The sequence below is a fragment of the Palaemon carinicauda genome, chromosome 4 (genome assembly GCF_036898095.1).
Source record: "Palaemon carinicauda isolate YSFRI2023 chromosome 4, ASM3689809v2, whole genome shotgun sequence".
Classification (NCBI taxonomy): domain Eukaryota; kingdom Metazoa; phylum Arthropoda; class Malacostraca; order Decapoda; family Palaemonidae; genus Palaemon; species Palaemon carinicauda.
In genome coordinates, this window is record NC_090728.1 from 170,639,020 (window position 1) to 170,657,544 (window position 18,525).

General features: G+C 42.3%; 1 protein-coding gene across 2 annotated transcripts in view; it reads right to left on the minus strand.

Moving 5' to 3' along the window:
* The window catches only part of LOC137640185 (ubiquitin carboxyl-terminal hydrolase MINDY-1-like), a 114,688-nt gene that overhangs the window by 15,958 nt on the left and 80,205 nt on the right, over window positions 1–18,525 (minus strand). For both annotated transcript variants that reach the window (XM_068372713.1, XM_068372712.1), the window contains exon 6: window positions 17,382–17,578. In XM_068372713.1, the coding sequence (XP_068228814.1) occupies window positions 17,382–17,578 (197 nt within the window). The remainder of the gene's footprint in view (window positions 1–17,381; window positions 17,579–18,525) is intronic.

The following is an 18,525-nucleotide window of genomic DNA, read 5'->3' on the forward strand; positions in this document are numbered from 1 at the left end:
TTTCGGCCAAGGTCGAGAAGGCAGCTCATTTTTGGCTAGAAAACCAAGTTGTAGCGAACATGTAGCTTTTTCTGACGAAAATCCGATGTTCTTGCTGAAGGCATGAATCTCACTGACTCTTTTAGCTGAGGCTAAGCATACCAGGAAAAGTGTCTTTAAAGTGAGATCTTTCAGGGAGGCTGATTGTAGCGGCTCAAACCTGTCTGACATGAGGAATCTTAGTACCACGTCTAAATTCCAACCAGGTGTAACCAAACGACGCTCCTTCGTGGTCTCAATAGACTTAAGGAGGTCCTGAAGATCTTTATTGTTGGAAAGATCTAAGCCTCTATGCCGGAAGACCGATGCCAACATGCTTCTGTAGCCCTTGATAGTGGGAGCTGAAAGGGATCGTCCTTTTCTCAGGTATAAGAGAAAGTCAGCTATTTGAGCTACAGAGGTACTGGTCGAGGATACAGAGACTGACTTGCACCAGTTTCGGAAGTTTCCCACTTCGATTGGTAGACTCTAAGGGTGGATGCTCTCCTTGCTCTAGCAATCGCACTGGCTGCCTCCTTCGAAAAGCCTCTAACTCTTGAGAGTCTTTCGATAGTCTGAAGGCAGTCAGACGAAGAGCGTGGAGGCTTTGGTGTACCTTCTTTACGTGTGGCTGACGTAGAAGGTCCACCCTTAGAGGAAGACTTCTGGGAACGTCTACTAGCCATCGAAGTACCTCGGTGAACCATTCTCTCGCGGGCCAGAGGGGAGCAACTAGCATCAACCTTGTCCCTTCGTGAGAGGCGAACTTCTGCAGTACCTTGTTGACAATCTTGAACGGTGGGAATGCGTATAGATCTAGATGTGACCAATCTAGGAGAAAGGCATCTATATGTATTGCTGCTGGGTCTGGGACTGGTGAGCAATATATTGGGAGCCTCTTGGTCAGCGAGGTTGCAAAGAGATCTATGGTTGGTTGGCCCCAAGTGGCCCAAAGTCTCTTGCATACATCCTTGTGGAGGGTCCATTCTGTTGGAATTACTTGCCCTTTCCGACTGAGACAATCTGCCATGACATTCAAGTTGCCTTGGATGAACCTCGTTACTAGTGTTATGTCTTGACCTTTTGACCAGATGAGCAGGTCCCTTGCGATCTCGTACAACGTCAGTGAGTGGGTCCCTCCTTGCTTGGAGATGTACGCCAAGGCAGTGGTGTTGTCCGAGTTCACTTCCACCACTTTGCCTCGAAGGAGAGACCTGAAGCTTTTCAAGGCCAGATGTACTGCCAGCAGCTCCTTGCAGTTGATATGCAAGATCCTTTGACTCGAGTTCCACAGTCCTGAACATTCCCGACAGTCTAATGTCGCGCCCCAGCCTACGTCCGATGCGTCCGAGAAGAGAACGTGGTTGGGAGTCTGAACAGCCAGGGGAAGACCCTCTCTTAGGTTGATACTGTCCTTCCACCAAGTCAGACAAGACTTCATCTTTTCGGAAATGGGGATCGAGACCGCTTCTAGCATCTTGTCCTTTTTCCAGTGAAAAGCTAGATGGTATTGAAGAGGACGGAGGTGTAGTCTTCCTAATGACACAAATTGTTCCAGGGATGATAGCGTCCCTACCAGACTCATCCACTGCCTGACTGAGCAGTGTTCCTTCTTCAGCATGTTCTGGATGCATAACTGGGCTTGGCTTATTCAGGGGGCCGACGGAAAAGCCCGAAAAGCTAGACTGTGAATCTCCATCCCTAAATACACAATAGTTTGGGATGGGACCAGTTGCGACTTTTCCATATTGACAAGGAGACCCAATTCCTTGGTCAGATCTAGAGTCCACTTTAGATCCTTCAGACAGCGACGACTGGAAGAGGCTCTGAGAAGCCAGTCGTCCAAATAAAGGGAGGCTCGGATGTCCGATAAATGGAGGAATTTGGCTACATTCCTCATCAGCCTCGTAAACACAAGAGGAGCTGTGCTTAGGCCAAAGCACAGGGCCTGAAACTGGTAGACCACCTTTTCGAAAACGAATCTCAGAAAAGGTTGGGAGTCCGGATGGATGGGGACGTGGAAGTAGGCGTCCCTTAGGTCTAAGGAGACCATCCAGTCTTCCCTTCTGACCGCTGCTAAGACTGACTTTGTGGTCTCCATGGAGAACGTCTGCTTTGTGACAAAGACATTCAGAGCACTGACGTCTAGCACCGGCCTCCACCCTCCTGTCTTCTTTGAAACCAAGAAGAGGCGGTTGTAGAATCCCGGAGATTGAAGGTCCGAGACTTTGACCACCGCTCCCTTCTCTAGTAAAAGAGACACTTCCCGTTTCAAGGCTCGTCTCTTGTCTTCCTCTCTGTACCTGGGAGAGAGATCGATGGGAGACGTTGCTAGAGGGGGTTTCCGTACAAAAGGGATCTTGTACCCCTCTCTGAGCAACTTCACAGATTGTGCATCTGCGCCTCTCTTCTCCCAGGTCTGCCAGAAGTTCTTGAGTCTGGCTCCCACTGCTGTCTGAAGATGCGGGCAGTCAGACTCTGCCCTTATAGGGCTTGGATCCTTTCTTCTTCCCTCGTTTCCCTTCGGCACGAGCACCTCCTCTGCTGGAGGCTCTGCCACGAAAGGGCGGAATAAAACGAGACGCTGGAGTGTCCATCCTTGGTCTAGTTGACAAGGTAGGCAAAGGGGGAGCTTTGCGAGCTGAGGACGCAACAAGATCGTGAGTGTCCTTCTGCACTAACGAAGCGGCTATTTCCTTAATCAGGACTTCTGGAAAAAGGCACTTGGAAAGAGGGGCAAAGAGAAGCTCAGATCTCTGGCACGGTGTAACTCCAGCAGAAAGGAATGAGCAGAGATTTTCTCGCTTTTTTAGGACTCCGGACACAAATGATGCAGCAAGCTCATTAGACCCATCACGTACGGCCTTGTCCATGCAGGACATAATGAGCAAGGAAGTCTCTTTATCTGTCGAAGAGATCTTCCTGCTTAGGGCTTCTAGACACCAGTCTAAGAAGTTAAAAACTTCGAAGGCCCTAAAGATTCCTTTCAAAAGGTGGTCCAGGTCCGAAGATGACCAACATATCTTTGAGCGTCTCATGGCAAGGCGGCGGGGAGAGTCTACAAGACTTGAGAAGTCGCCCTGGGCAGAGGCAGGAACTCCCAAGCCGAGAACTTCTCCCGTGGCATACCAGACGCTCGATCTAGAAGAGAGTCTAGCAGGGGGAAAAGCAAAGGCTGTCTTCCCTAAACTCTTCTTGGACTGCAACCATTCCCCTATCACCCGCAAAGCTCTCTTGGACGAGCGTGCGAGGACGAGTCTAGTAAAGGCAGGAGTGGTAGACGGCATGCCTAAAACAAACTCTGAAGGCGGAGAACGAGGAGCCACAGAAACAAACTGGTCAGGAAACAGCTCTTTGAAAATGGCCAAAACTTTTCTAAAGTCCAAAGAGGGTTGAGTTAGACTTAGGCTCGTCCAATTCTGATTGTGGTTCATCTATATGTGCAGCAACATCATCATCAGAAAGTTCCTCATCCGACAACTGATGAGGAAACGGCAACGGAGTGGGTAACGGCTGGTTCGCTGAGTCCGGTCGCACTGGTGCATGCGTGACTGAGCCGGACGCAACGTCATGGAACTGCTGCCCAGTCTGTGAGCTGGCAACAACCATGGTAGCGCGGGGACGCACAGCGTCTACTCCAGACTGTCTAGACTGATGTGGGTGCGCAGTGGAAACCACACTGGGTTGCGGAGGTTGACGCACCGCGTCAAAACAAAGCAACTCTGACGGTTGTTGAACATCCAGAACGTCAACGGCAACCTCCGTGCGTCGCTTAACGTCAACATGCGGCTGGCAGATCACACTGGAACGCATGGGTGGAGGAACTCTCTCAACTGGTGTGCGTGAGAAGGTTACCTCAGCGTCCACAGGACGCACAACCGATCGCGTGGAGGGTTGTAGGCTAGGTACTGCACTAGCTGGTACGGCAGCAACCTTCTCCGCACGAAAGTCCTGCATCAGAGACGTAAGTTTAGACTGCATGTCTTGCAGAAGAGACCACTTAGGGTCTACGGGAGCAGGTGCGGCGACAGACGGTGTTACTGTCTGAAGCGGTACCGCTTTGCCTCTCTTAGGCGGTGAGCAGTCATCGGATGACGGCAACGAGTCCGAACTGACCCAGTGGCTACAACCGGGCCGTTGGACTTGTGCTGAAGGGACCGATTTACGTTTTAACGGTCGCGAGACCTTGGTCCAAAGTTTCTTGCGAGAAACACCTTCAGAAGACGAGGTAAAAATGGGCTCTCTCGTCTTAGTTAGGTAGGAGCGATCTTGGGTAGATACGCCCGATACCACGGAGGGAACGTCTGTTCGCTGATTAAAGCCTCTCGAACCCATGCGTCGTACGACATTGCTTCTCCCCTGGACTTGGGAGCTTGCAAGAGGTCCCGGACTAGGAGGACGACAGGCACGAACAGACGAACCCTCAAGCGCAACACTGTCCACAACACTATCACTTGGCACTTTAGCACTTCCCACTGCACTTTGGCACTTAAGCTCCTTCACATCCGCCATGAGCTGATTACGGTCACTAGCAAGGGACTCAACTCTCTCACCCAGAGCCTGGATGGCACGCATCATATCAGCCATCGATGGTTCCTGAGTGCCAGGAGGGGGGTTAGGAGCAACCACTACAGGGGAAGGAATAGGTTGTGGGGCATGAGGAGAGGATATATCAATAGAACGAGAAGAACTTCTCCTAACTCTATCTCTCTCTAGCCTACGTGTGTACTTTTGAAATTCGATAAAATCGAATTCCGAAAGGCCAACGCACTCCTCACACCGATCTTCCAATTGACAGGTTTTATTCCGACAATTGGAACAAACAGTGTGAGGGTCGATAGAAGCCTTCGGAAGACGCCTAGAACAGTCCCTAGCATTGCATTTCCTAAATTTGGGAACTTGTGAAGGGTCAGCCATTTTGAATTGGTCAAGGGAAATTCCAAAAAACGATCAAAAAGTCATCAACAAAGAATCCGTTATCAAAAAGAGTTCAAGGATTTGTGTGAAGAAAAACCCTGCACAGCGAAAGCTCAAAACTAGAATATAGTACTTCACCAATTAGATGTGAAAAACTCCAGTTTAGCAACAGCAAGTAAAGTACGTCTTGTCGACACCTCGACAGAGAGAAAATTGAGTCTTTGTTTACATTGAGAGCTGGGTATCTGGTCGACAGATGGCGCTGTTGGGCACACCCGCAACCTGTGTAGCGATCGCTGGCGAGTTTTTCCGTAGAGTTGTCTGTCGAGCAACAGAGTTGCAGCTATATAATCACCGGCTAAGTTAAATATTGAAAAAACAAACTTCAAATGAATAATGTCTAGATTATCTACACGTCCCCTATAAAATCCTTAGCTCTATGGACATATAAATGGGTAGATCTTACTACACATAGGAAGTCTTCATCAGTGGAATAATAAGAGGGGCTAAAAATTAATTAAATCTTGCATATCAACCATGAAGTCCAATGAGAAAGTTGAGCCAACAAATCACCAGTTTTGGGAATACGTACCCTAGTTGGAATAAGAATAACAAAGAAATAGCCCCTTTTCTTTCTATCTTAAGGAAATGATGAAAATTAAATATGATTCAACCAGATTAATGCTTATTTCATGACACCAATTGCAGATAACATAATTTTGATTTGTAAGGATTGGTTATGAAATCTTGACATGGCTTGGAGCCGACTTTGGCTGCTGCTGCTAAAAACTCCTTTTTATCAAGATTTAACTTGATAACCTCTAAGCAAATAGGTCGACAATATGCAAACTCTGGGGAAATCTTATTTAATGTTACTGATGTAAGCTTCTCCCATCTTGAGGAGATTTGGGAAAATTCTTGACAGCCAGATGGAAGAAAATATAAAGGAAAGTCCTGAACAATCAAAAGTTTGGGAATAAGAAACCATTAACAACTGTGGATCTGAGGTAACTATAAAGGAAACAATTTACCCATCTTGAGTAGAGGATCATGTTTTTGCTTTTCAAATGATCAGTGTTTCTAAGATATGTAAACACAAAAGAACAGGCTAAAAATGTATTTGACACGAATAAATTAGGTCAAAGTAATGCATTTCATACATTAAAATATAATTTATGAATAAAATACAAGTTAAAAAAAATTAAAAAGTACTGTACTGTAAATAATTATAATACCACTATTAAAAATATCAGATAAAGTACCTATACTAAAATACTCAGAGCTCACATATACTGAAATAGTCACCTAAAATATTCCCCATGATTCCTAAATGACCACTGATGTACAGTGAGTATAGTACTTGTACCACTTTCCAATTACCCTTCAGAAACCAGATTAGTAAAAATTTTAGAACTTTACCAGTGTTACCAGAATTGTAGAGTTGAAAAACTTCAATAATGCCTTTATAATAATAGAACTCAAACTAATAAAATTTTCAAAAACATTAGAGCTTGGTAAATGCACATGTATCATGAAAATGAAATGTTTTAACTCTTCATCATCAGGCTTAGGAAGTTCAAATGTGCTACTGTTAATTCACACACTCCATGTATTTGGGAGAATACTAATCGCGGATTATCCAAAGGCACATTACATGTACCATTAGAAGCATTATACAGTACCATGTAATACAGTATGTAACTGTTCAGGGACGGTAAACCAATTTCAAAACTTTTCCTGTCATAGAATTTTTTTATTTCTTTAACATCTATTATAGATTTCAGCTATATCAAAGAAATTCCAATACAGTACATTATAATATTACTATTATATGGGCCAGAGCATACCAAGCCTTAGGTAGAACGTTGTGTGCTATTGTAGGAACATACAACAATAGTATTCTATGTTGGTACTCTCATTCAGTGCTAAATTTATGAAGGTTGCAAAGTGTTGGGGGCAGTTAAGGGAGTAGTAAAAAATAGAGGGTTGGGCATGAATGTAAAGAGAGTTCTATATGAGAAAGTGATTGTACCAACTGTGATGTATGGATCGGAGTTGTGGGGAATGAAAGTGATGGAGAGACAGAAATTGAATGTGTTCGAGATGAAGTGTCTAAGGAGTATGGCTGGTGTATCTCGAGTAGATAAGGTTAGGAACGAAGTGGTGAGGGTGAGAACGGGTGTAAGAAATGAGTTAGCGGCTAGAGTGGATATGAATGTGTTGAGGTGGTTTGGCCATGTTGAGAGAATGGAAAATGGCTGTCTGCTAAAGAAGGTGATGAATGCAAGAGTTGATGGGAGAAGTACAAGAGGAAGGCCAAGGTTTGGGTGGATGGATGGTGTGAAGAAAGCTCTGGGTGATAGGAGGATAGATGTGAGAGAGGCAAGAGAGCGTGCTAGAAATAGGAATGAATGGCGAGCGATTGTGACGCAGTTCCGGTAAGCCCTGCTGCTTCCTCCGGTGCCTTAGATGACCGCGGAGGTAGCAGCAGTAGGGGATTCAGCATTATGAAGCTTTATCTGTGATGGATAATGTGGGAGGTTGGGCTGTGGCACCCTAGCAGTACCAGCTGAACTCGGTTGAGTCCCTGGTTAGGCTGGAGGAACGTAGAGAGTAGAGGTCCCCTTTTTTTGTTTTGTTTCATTGTTGATGTCGGCTACCCCCCAAAATTGGGGGAAGTGCCTTTGGTATATGTATGTATGTATAATATCCTTATTGGAAATTATACTAATGAGATGGCTTGGGAATGAAAAGATAAAAGGAACAGTATCATAAAAAAGGTTTATATGGAATTAGTAGGATAAACACAAGGGTGTCCAGGAAATCTGGAAAAACATCTACAGGCTTACAGCTGGACCAAATGAGTTCAGACAGAAAGAGCAACAGAGAATGGAGAGTACTTGTTTAATGTTCAACACTGTAAGGGGAGCATCCAAGGAAGAAAAACCTTAATATTGATGATAATATAATGTACTCATGAGAATAGACCTATATATAAAAAGAAAACTAGTTAAAAAGTAAAATTAATTATCTTTGCTATCATATTCTACCTGCAAAAACTTCCAAACCATCAGATTTGTCATACACTATAACATACAGAAGACTCGATAACCCCTTTTTAGACTGTGCCATTAATTTTTCTTTTTGCAAAACTTTCACTTATGAAACATTAAACAGTAAAAATATCCCTTCTACAGTATACCATCAATTCAAATGCATTATGCTGTATCTCTTAACTATAAATTTGAACTAAATATGCAAAACATCAGTCTGTCAGCAATGTTACTACGAAAATGCTAAGCAATATACCTGGGGACTGACTTAAGTGGAAACATCTTTCCATAGCAAGAATGTGCTAAATTGCCACATCAAAAGTATCATTTTAGATGTCTCGGAACTTAACATACTACACACACTATCCTACTTATAATGATACGTACACAAGTGACAAATATACAGTACATGCATTCATAATTTGTAGATTAGTATATAACAATGATAAACTATGAATGCAATTTACCTATAAAATCTCTAGCCCTTTTATCTCATTCATCAATTATAATTCTCTTTCATGAAGGGAAATCAACTTAATAACTGCTTAATATACAAAAAAAATTCTCATAGTGATGCTCCACTTCCCTAAACTTTTTTTTTTTTGTAAAGATCGTTACTTTCCTTGTTGCACCAATTCTGGGGTTCAATTTTTTTTTTCTCATCTTATCATCATCGAGTTCATTGGTGACCAAATACCTCAGCCATTCTCTCACCGACCATACATACATCCATTACACCATTTTCTTGGCTTCCATTTACTCCTATAGCTTTAATCTTCCCAACATTTACATTATATTTTTCTTAATCTATAAATTCTATCATGAAAGGAAACTTCCTTTTATACATCCATGTTATTTATTTGATTTCATGGTTTTCAGTAGAAAACATTGCCAAGCAAATCTTTTGACAGCAAAGTTTTAAGTTCATGAGGGGCAACCATATTGTCATCACCTTCATAACATTTCTGTCAGATTTTCAATGTGGAATTAGAAATAAAAGACTTGGCTGATCTCTATTCCAGAGGTTGTACAATTCTTGTTTCAACAACATTGTGTCCCTTATCTGACTCCCACTCAGATAACAGGCTTTTTACAACCCAAAGTGTGCCTAAAGACTTTCCATGTATCTCATTCCGAAAAAGGGTCAACATGGGAGCATGAATTTCCTCAGAGTTTGTAAAAAAAAATTGCAATGACATAACAGCAATAAAAGTTATAACAAAACTTTCAAATCTGTTGTCATACAGTATCATCAAGAAAAATACAGAAATGAGAGTAACTTGAAATAGACAAAACCCACTAGAAAAGAAAGTACGACATACGATGGCATGTAAGTAAATTTATTAATAAAAAAGAATTTAAAACGGAGTTTAACTTGAGTGCTGAACACAGGTTGTTGGTACAAGTCACTAGAAATCAATGTCTGCTCTGCTACTATTGTACCCAGAAGCTTAAAGAGTACTGTCTATTGCTGTGTAGTAGCCTATAAATAGTGACAAATAAAATTCTTTGTCGATTACGTTAACTAAAATGTGAGAAATATCCTATGCTGCTATTTGTTACCAATTTTATCATTACTAATTTGTTCATACTGACTACAACACCGACCAACCACGGAATTATATTTGACGATTCCATATCATTTCAAAATTGTCTTTTTATTCATTTTTAATTTATAAACTGTACAGTACAGTGATGGACTAGTTTAGTACTAAGATTTTCAGATCACTTATAAAAAGTGGCTATTATACTAGTGCAATACAGCAAATATAATGACATTTCAAGTACTGTATTACAAACCCTTTCTCCACTTTACTTTTCTAGTTAAAACATGCCATGGCTACTTATTTGCATTTAAGATTCAAGAATTTATTCTTTACAGCTTTATTTGTTACCTATATTGACAAAACTCTTTTATCAATACTTGCAATTAGGCCAATGTTTTTTCTTGGTAGACCATTACAGCATTATCAATGTTTATATCAAACACTTGTCCCAAAGGCATGGCTAATGCAACAAGTTTACTTACAGTGGAGCCTTGGAGCTTACCAAGGCTTCTTTCAGGCTTGGCATCATTTGATATTATCATCATTATCATCAGAATTTGTCTGTAACAAGGTTTCATTACTATACCATGATTTGTTTTTGAATAAAATGAAATAAAATGTTTAGGCCCAGCCTAAATTATATTTCATACTTCTGTGTAGCTTATGTAAGATGCTCATAGGTAGAGAACATTAGTTTGCAGTACAGTAATAAAACATAAAATTTATGCTATACTCAGATGGATGATTTTTTTCTATTTTAGGGGATGGTTTAAACCCCAAATAAAGTACTAGGATTGAATCAAGTAAACTTACAATTGTTTGAAGCATGCCTATACTCTGAGTCAAATCATACACCTGCATATTAAGGTGTTCATTTAGTTGCAACAACTGCATTAATATCATAGCAAGAAAAATGACAAATTTTAAAAGTAATTCGTATTTTTCTTAGCAATTCACACGAGTCTTTTAAAATAGGGAATGTCTTAAGCGTATTTGGAACAACCGTTGAGTATCCATGCCCAGCTGCCTATTGAAGACTTTCACTTATGAGCTTTGGTTCAGGACTGAGAAGGGTGGTTAAGGTGGGAAGTTTAACTTTAAAAGAACTAAGGTTTGTATAACTCAGATCCAGCGAGTAATGGTATGCCCACTTCATCCTCAAAAGAGGAGAAGTAAAGATGAAGGAGAAGAGACAGTCATTTTACCTTTCATTCCAGACTTACATCTGCATGTTACCATAGAGAAGATACTGTACTTCCTATCCAGTGCAGGACCCAGGTTGGCTACACAACTACTTGAGCAGCCAACACAGGACCACGAACAAAAGTGTTGAGAGGCTTGTGGGTATACTCCTGTAGGTAAAAGGCTATGAAGGTCATTTGGTAACTCCAAACCTAAGCCTTTAATACCTGGGCAATTGTAAGATTCCTCTAGAAGGCTATGGCTGGACCTATACCCCTCACTTTCGAGAGTCCTACTCTTGGCTGGCAACTCGACAATCAGCAGTCGAGGCGTATGCTCTAAAAATCATCTTATGAACCACAAAGAGAGTTCCCACACTACACTTTCTTGAACTCGTCACTTTTTGTAGGAGGGAATGAATAAAGTCTTGAACCTGGGGTTGTGTGCCAAAGGGTTCTGAGTTTTGGCCATGAACTCTGCCAAAAACTTAAAAGAAACCTTCTTACAACCCCTAGCAAGGGCGACTAAATGAGAGAGCGTGTGCAACTTGCTTACTCTCTTCGCCAATGCTAAGGCTAACAAAATATGTCTTGAGGGTCAGATCTATCTGATGTCCTTCTCAAAGGTTCAAACAGGTTACGAGCATAAACCTCAAAAACCAGTCTAGTATTGTCACACTCCTGAGGTATGAGGTCCTAGGGTGGGCAATACTCCTCAAAGCTCTTTATGAGCATAGACAACTTCCATGAGTAGGAGAGGTCTACTGCATACCCTTCAGATGAAAAATCTTCTCTCGGAGAAGGAAGACTAAGAAATCCACGACCTGCACTAGAGATGCTCTCTGGAGAAGTATCCCTTCTACAACACCAATCACAGAATATGGTCTACTTTCCCTGAGAGACAGAGCTGCAGAGGACTATTTCAGATATACAGATATCTCCTGTGAAGCGACTGGCAAAAAGCTTTTCGCTTGGTGGAGATACTGAATACAGTATTTGTGGTACCTCTGAAGATGTGACTGACAGAGAAATGTAAATCATAAGGGCAGCTCTCTCTGGACCTCAACTAGAAGTGCTAAAATATCGGGATATCACTCAGCATGTGTCCATCTGGGAGCAACCATGGTCATCCTGAAGCATGGTGTAATCAATATTCTCTTGACCAGCTAGCACATCAGGCTGTACATAAGAAAGCCGTATGTGTTCAGGTAACCCCAAAGGTGTTGGAAAGCATCCTTGAACATTATCCATAGGTCTGGAAAGAAGGAACAAAACATGAAGAGTTTCCTGTTTTGCTATATGGTGAACAGGTCAATCACTGGGGATCACCACAATGCAAAGAAGCCTCTCCATCACATACGGAAACAGGGACCACCCTTGACTTTACAGCCTCCCCCTGGTGACTGTGTGTCTGCTGATACAATCCTCTTTCTCAGAATATACCCAACTGACAGCTTTACGGCGTGAAACACCGCCCACATGTGCATCTGCTTCATCAGCTTGCAAAGGGGGCATGAAATATGCTCCCTCGCTTTTTAACGTAGGTTATTTTGGTGGTGTTGTAGCTCACCACCACTCCTGAGTGCCTCCTCAGATATTTTTTAAATGCTTGCAGGGCTAGAAATGTTACTTGCATTTCTAGGATGTTGATGTGCAGATACTTCTCTTCTCCTGACCACACTCCAGAGGTGACCAGATTACCCAGATGTGTGCCGCACCCATCGTTTGATGTATCTAAAAACAGTTGCATGTCTGGAGGTGGGAAATAGAATGGGACTTCCCTGAGGAGATTTTCCTTATTCCGCCACCAGGTAAGATCAACACAAGCATCATACTTCACTGTAATAGGAAGGTTTGGGTGATCCCTGATGTCTGTCCAGTGATTCTTTAAATGTCACAAAATGTGATCTTTGATAAAGACGCCCATGAGGAACGAGCTTCTCCAGTGAGGAAAGGTAACCAAGAAACTTCTACCACCAGCAGGCTGGAAATACTGTCTTGGACATGTAGGGTCCCACTACCTCCTTGAGTTTGCTGATACAATCATCAGAAGGGAAGATTCTTGCTGCTGCCATGTCAATCAACATGTCTACGTTTGGATAGGAGATTTGACTTCTCCCAATTTATCAACCCCCGATCTTGACCTAATGGAAGAAATCAATCTTGATTCTGCAGTAAATGACTCCCGTATTGTTGAGATACATCTACAGAGATATTCCTAGTGAATAAGTCCAAGCTGCTACAAAGGTGAAGAACATCCATGTGAACATCTGAGGAATGGTACAGAGTCTGAAGCAGTGATGAACTGGTACACCGTACCGTAGAGGAAGAAACGAAGGTACTTACGATATGACTGATGAATGGGCCCTTGAAGGAGATTGCGTGCTGAATTACGAAGTTCTGTTAAACTGTTTTTCACTTTTCCACCAACGCCTGTACGTCATTCCTAAAGACAGACTTGATACCCTATACGTTTTACGGTGCGGCGAAGCTACTACTGAGCCAACTTGTTTTGAGAATTGGGACACCAAGGTATCTTCCTCTTCAAAACCCTGTATGCCAACTTATTCACTGACTGATGTGCCAGGAAGATCACTGCCTTCCCACCAATCATCACGAGACTCCTTACATCTCCAAAGAATTTGGGGTTGATAACCCTGTTGACTTGGTGAAGTATATCACCGCACCCGACCATTGGTAACACCAGAAGACAGCTCAGAGGGAGGCCATGGCAGACTATTCCACAGCCACGGCCACCAACTCAGCGGCTGAGCAGGACATACTTTCAACTTGAGTCAGTCCAAGGAGAGTCCACCCATTAGTGCTCACACTGACAGGTCAACCTGAAGAGGTGACGTCACAGCGTTCACTGGCACAAAGAAGCTTTTCTGCCTTGAGAGCGAAGGGGGAAAGATCTTGTTTGACACACTGGAAGCGAGAGAATTCTCTGATCACTAGATCTGATCATCAACTTGATCTAGGACCAAACTAGACAGATTTGACCAAAGCAGTTCCAGAGATGTCCTCGACCCTCGGGAGGCACCAAAGTAACGATCAATAAGTGAAGTTCTTCGTGAAGCCAGAGCCAAGGTTGCCTCACCCAATCTATGAGTGCAAGAATTTCAACAAAGGAACACTGACTCCAGATTGTCTGCCTTCATTAGTACCAGGACAAGGTTTGGTCCCCTAGGGACAGACAAACCCCTTACACCCAGCAAGGATAGAGGATGCAGTAGGCTACTTTGAACTTTCACTTCCACCACCACAAATAAGTGTTCTGACCCAATGAGATACCCAGCAACATAATAGGAGGCTGATAACAGACTATAGCAGCTGTCCACAGCAGAAGAAGTATTTCTGCTCTGTATTCTTCCCTCTACTGAAGAGGCGGGAGGTACCAGTCCCTCACCACTGGTCCATGGCCTTCAGCTGCGAGTAGGTACACAATGAAACCTCAAGTGTGCCATCTTAACACAAGGTACTGAAGTACCACGATCAGAGAAGGGAGCAGCAGCCCACCCTCCAGGTAGGGAAGGTTAAGGAAGGCACCCAAGTTTCTCCTCTCCTCCTGTTCACATCTGACCTGCAAGACTCCCGGGGTAGCCAAACAAACCTAGGTCACAGCCCAGAAGGATAACCAAAACCCCGTGCACCAGCTCTGGAGGGATGTAGCAAGGAGGGGGTGGTTCTTCTTCTCGATAGACTGAACATCAGATTCAGTATCAGAAATATAAGAGGAGACTGACGAGGAAAAGGTAGTGGATAAGTTAGGGGCGGCGGACGAGTTTAAGGTGGCAGACGAGGAAAGGGGAGTGGACAAGTTAATGGACAAGGCAGAGGAAGTGGACGAGTTACAGGTGGCGGACGAGGAAAGGGAACACACAAGTTTTTTCCACGTACCAACTCTCACATCAAGCTTTACAAGTAGAGGAGTCATGGTCTGAGCAACATTGATGTCGAAGCTCCCCTAAGGGAAGAAACCACAATGGCTACTTCAACATGAAACGCAATACGTGGGTACACTGTCAGAGGGGAAACGGTAGGCATAGTCACTGGGACTTGCAATATAGCAGGGCTAGGGTCACAGGCACAGAGTAGGAGTGTGCTACAGACCTTAGAACCACAGTCACAAGGGTTGGGGTGATGGGCACAGAGGTCGGGATGACGGAGACAGGGTGACGGGCACGGGTCGAGATGACGGACATAGGGGTTAACAGACACAGCGGTCAGGTTAACAGACACAGGGATAACAACAACAAGAGTGACATCAAGTACCAGACAACAAGCACTGATAAACCTAGGCTTCAGAACTAATCTACTTTGGTAAAACTAACTCATGCCAGAGCATTCTTTTTCACAGGAACTGGCACACTTACAGGAGAGTGGGCCTTAAAACTCTAAACACCAGCACTAGGGTCACTAAACTTGTTTCAGTGCTGCAGCCACACCTAAAATAACAAGGGTCACCACAGGAAACACTGACATTGAGGACACTAAAGTTGAGGTAGCTTTAGTTACCAGTTCCCTTAAAAAAGACAAAGGGCTTACCTGCCAGACCTAAGGAACGCCAACATGTCAGTAGCAGTTTGCAGGGCAAGAGACGAAAAGCTTCCGACCTCCATTAGGATGCAGTGATCACTGGTGGTACCCCGTGCACCAACAGAGCCGGAAAACCCTGCCTATGCAGATCAAAGACATCCTTGCTCCTGTGCCATACTCACTGGGGACCGATCCAGGGGTGTATATACTTGTACAGAAGCCACAGTAGCATGCAAACTAGTAAGGGAAGGATAGATGTAAAAGGCTACTTTGGTATCGTATTGGTTGTTACCAAGACAGACTCCAGAAAAGGCCTAGCTCTCTTCCTTACCTTCAAAGAATAGGCTTGCCACTGCAAAGGAGACAAGGATCTGTACTCAGTACTTGGGGATGATTGCGAACAACCATGGCCCCCACAAGAAGCTCAGAGAGGGAGAGGATCTTTAGCCTGTTCAGTCATAAACCAGTTCTTCAGCCTGTTCAGCCATAAATCAGTTGCAGTTTCACCCTTTCTCCAGCAAATACAAATCTCATGCTTCATATCCATTACTCAACAGCCACTTCTGAAAAGTAAAAGAAAGATCAAAGCCATTGGTTAGGTCTAAACAGCACAACTGTACTCATTGTAGTCAAAGACAAAAGTGAAGAGTCTTCGCATGGCGGGCGGACTACTTTCCACTCGCACCACCCGTTGTTAACTACCTTGTTAATGAATTTAACTGTCATTCCAGCTCCACTGAAGACATTCCCCATTTTAAAGGACAAAATGTTTGTAAAGGTATAAGAACAAACTCTCTCGCTCAAAAAATTAAAGACAAAAAGAGAACTATGATATAAGACTGAAGACAATAGTTACAGTCAGCGTACGATCATTTAAAATATTTGATAAAAATTTTGTAAAACAACTGATAATACTTTGTATCAACATGGTGAAGAACAGATTGTCTTCCTGCAAAATTTCTATTTCATCATACAGTACTGAACAAATAAAGACCAACCATGATATACACCTAGATATGAAAAGAGCATAACAAAGCTCGAGTTAACAGGAACGGCAGCAGAGAAAAAGTACCATCAGCAGGAAGACCTGTAGGAAGGCCTAAGAAATCCTGGTCAACAGAATAGATGGAGACCTAATCCTGGTTAGAGTTCAGCCAGAAAGAATAGCAGAGAGAAAGGAGCAAAAAGAAGCCAGTTCACATTTAACCATAAAATGGAAGATGACAAAGTTCCTGATGATAGAATTATAAGGTATGCTGATGTAAATACCTAGGTACAACAAAAGCCTTTTCGACTGGTAAACCAGAACTGGTAAGCACAACTTGAAGAGTTAATATTAAATTGAAAGCACAAGCAGGTTAAGTTTGGATCCTCTCATCTGCCCAAAGGCTTGCTGGCCTCTTTAGATTACACAATAATGGTAAAATCAGCAAAATGCTGGTAATAGCCAGAGTGGTATTAGCAACCCTCCTCTCTCATAGTAATCTACTGGCTTAGTCTTCTCTGGATGTTTTCTTTCAAGACTGGAACCTTTTACCTGGAACGGTTTGGAAACTACGGTACAATCCTCACAACAGTTATTCAAATTGCACTTTTGTCCCGCACATGAGACACAAAGAGAATAAGGCTCATTATCGCAAAGCAGTAAATCTCTTGAACAACCCAGACAGAAATAAATAGCATAGACAGAAGAGGACATCCCCTATTAATTGATAATACAGTCCATAATAATGAGTTAATCACAATCGGAGCATTGGCAGAAGACCTTGATGGTTACGGAGCAATGAGAGAGCTGAAAGACGAAGGTGATATGGCTTACCCACATGCAGGTATTGACATACGCCACCATATAATCTCAATGCTATATTGGAAAGGGAAGGGATATTACTAGGAAAGAAATTTGGAATTTGTTTTATTTTAGGGTAAATAGCAACAGTTAACCCACTTCAAGAGAGAAGCCATATGTACTACTGGGGAGGTTCACAGAACTAAAAAAGAGCAACACAATAATTTACCCAGCTCTAAAATTGTCAAGTCATCGTCCAGTGTTAGGTAACAAAGTGCAATTTTAAAAAGTATACTAAATTCTTAAAATAGATTCACCACAAAATAACTACTGTACTTACTCTGAATTAATCTGCTGCTGCATTGTCATACTCTGAGGCCCTTCTGATGATGACAATGAAGCTTCTGCTGTGGGAGTCACAGGTTGAAAGTTTCCATTCACAAACTCAGAAAATGTTGCATCTACATCATTAAGCGTTTCCCACACCATGTTTTCATGCAGAAAGCCTTGATCAGTCAGCAGCTGATAAATTTGGTCCTGAAAGAAAACTCAAAACTAAGAGAAGAATTACCTCACCAAAAATATACTTTAATACTTCAAGGTTAAGTTGTATATTTAGAAGCTTTAACTAAAGTAAACAAACAAATACCATTTCCAAAATATATTGGAAGTCGGTAAAACAATTCTTGCAAATGTACCAACTAAAAATATTCAGTACTATCTAAAATGCATATTCTGATACTAAATTCTGCTACTTTGTTTCATTATATGAAGTCGACAACAAAAGTAAAATTTTGCTCGTGTAACACCTTTGCTTCAAAATCCTATAAAGTAAACAAACTAGTTTTTATATTGTTTTTTCCAAAGAATAAAAACTCCACTAATGTTATCCATGTGTAAACAAAGTTCCTGGCTCTGTTCAGGACCTTTTAGCATACAAAAGTTTAAGCCCAACCTTTAATAATACACAAAATTTTATCCAATCAGGAGCTTTCTAACACGAGAGACAAAGAGCAACAAAGAACAGCAGATCTTGGCCTTCTACATTCAACACTAAATTTATTATAGAGTTGAATTTATTCCATAAAGAATTTTCTGCAACCCCTATTGAATAATAATCATATTACCTTTATTTACATCTGTGAGAAACAAACAATAATGATACTTCGAATTATTAAAAATCAGTTAAAATATTACAAAATTATATCTAAAAGGCATTCTAAAGATGAGAGAGAGAGAGAGAGAGAGAGAGAGAGAGAGAGAGAGAGAGAGAGAGAGAGAGAGAGAGAGAGAGAGAGAGAGAGAGAGAGAGAGAGAGAGAGAGAGAGAGTGAGTTATAAAAAATCAGTTAAAATATTCCAAAATTAGATTTAAAATATTCCAAAATTAGATTTAAAGAGCATGCTAAAGATATGAGAGAGAGAGAGAGAGAGAGAGAGAGAGAGAGAGAGAGAGAGAGAGAGAGAGAGAGAGAGAGAGAGAGA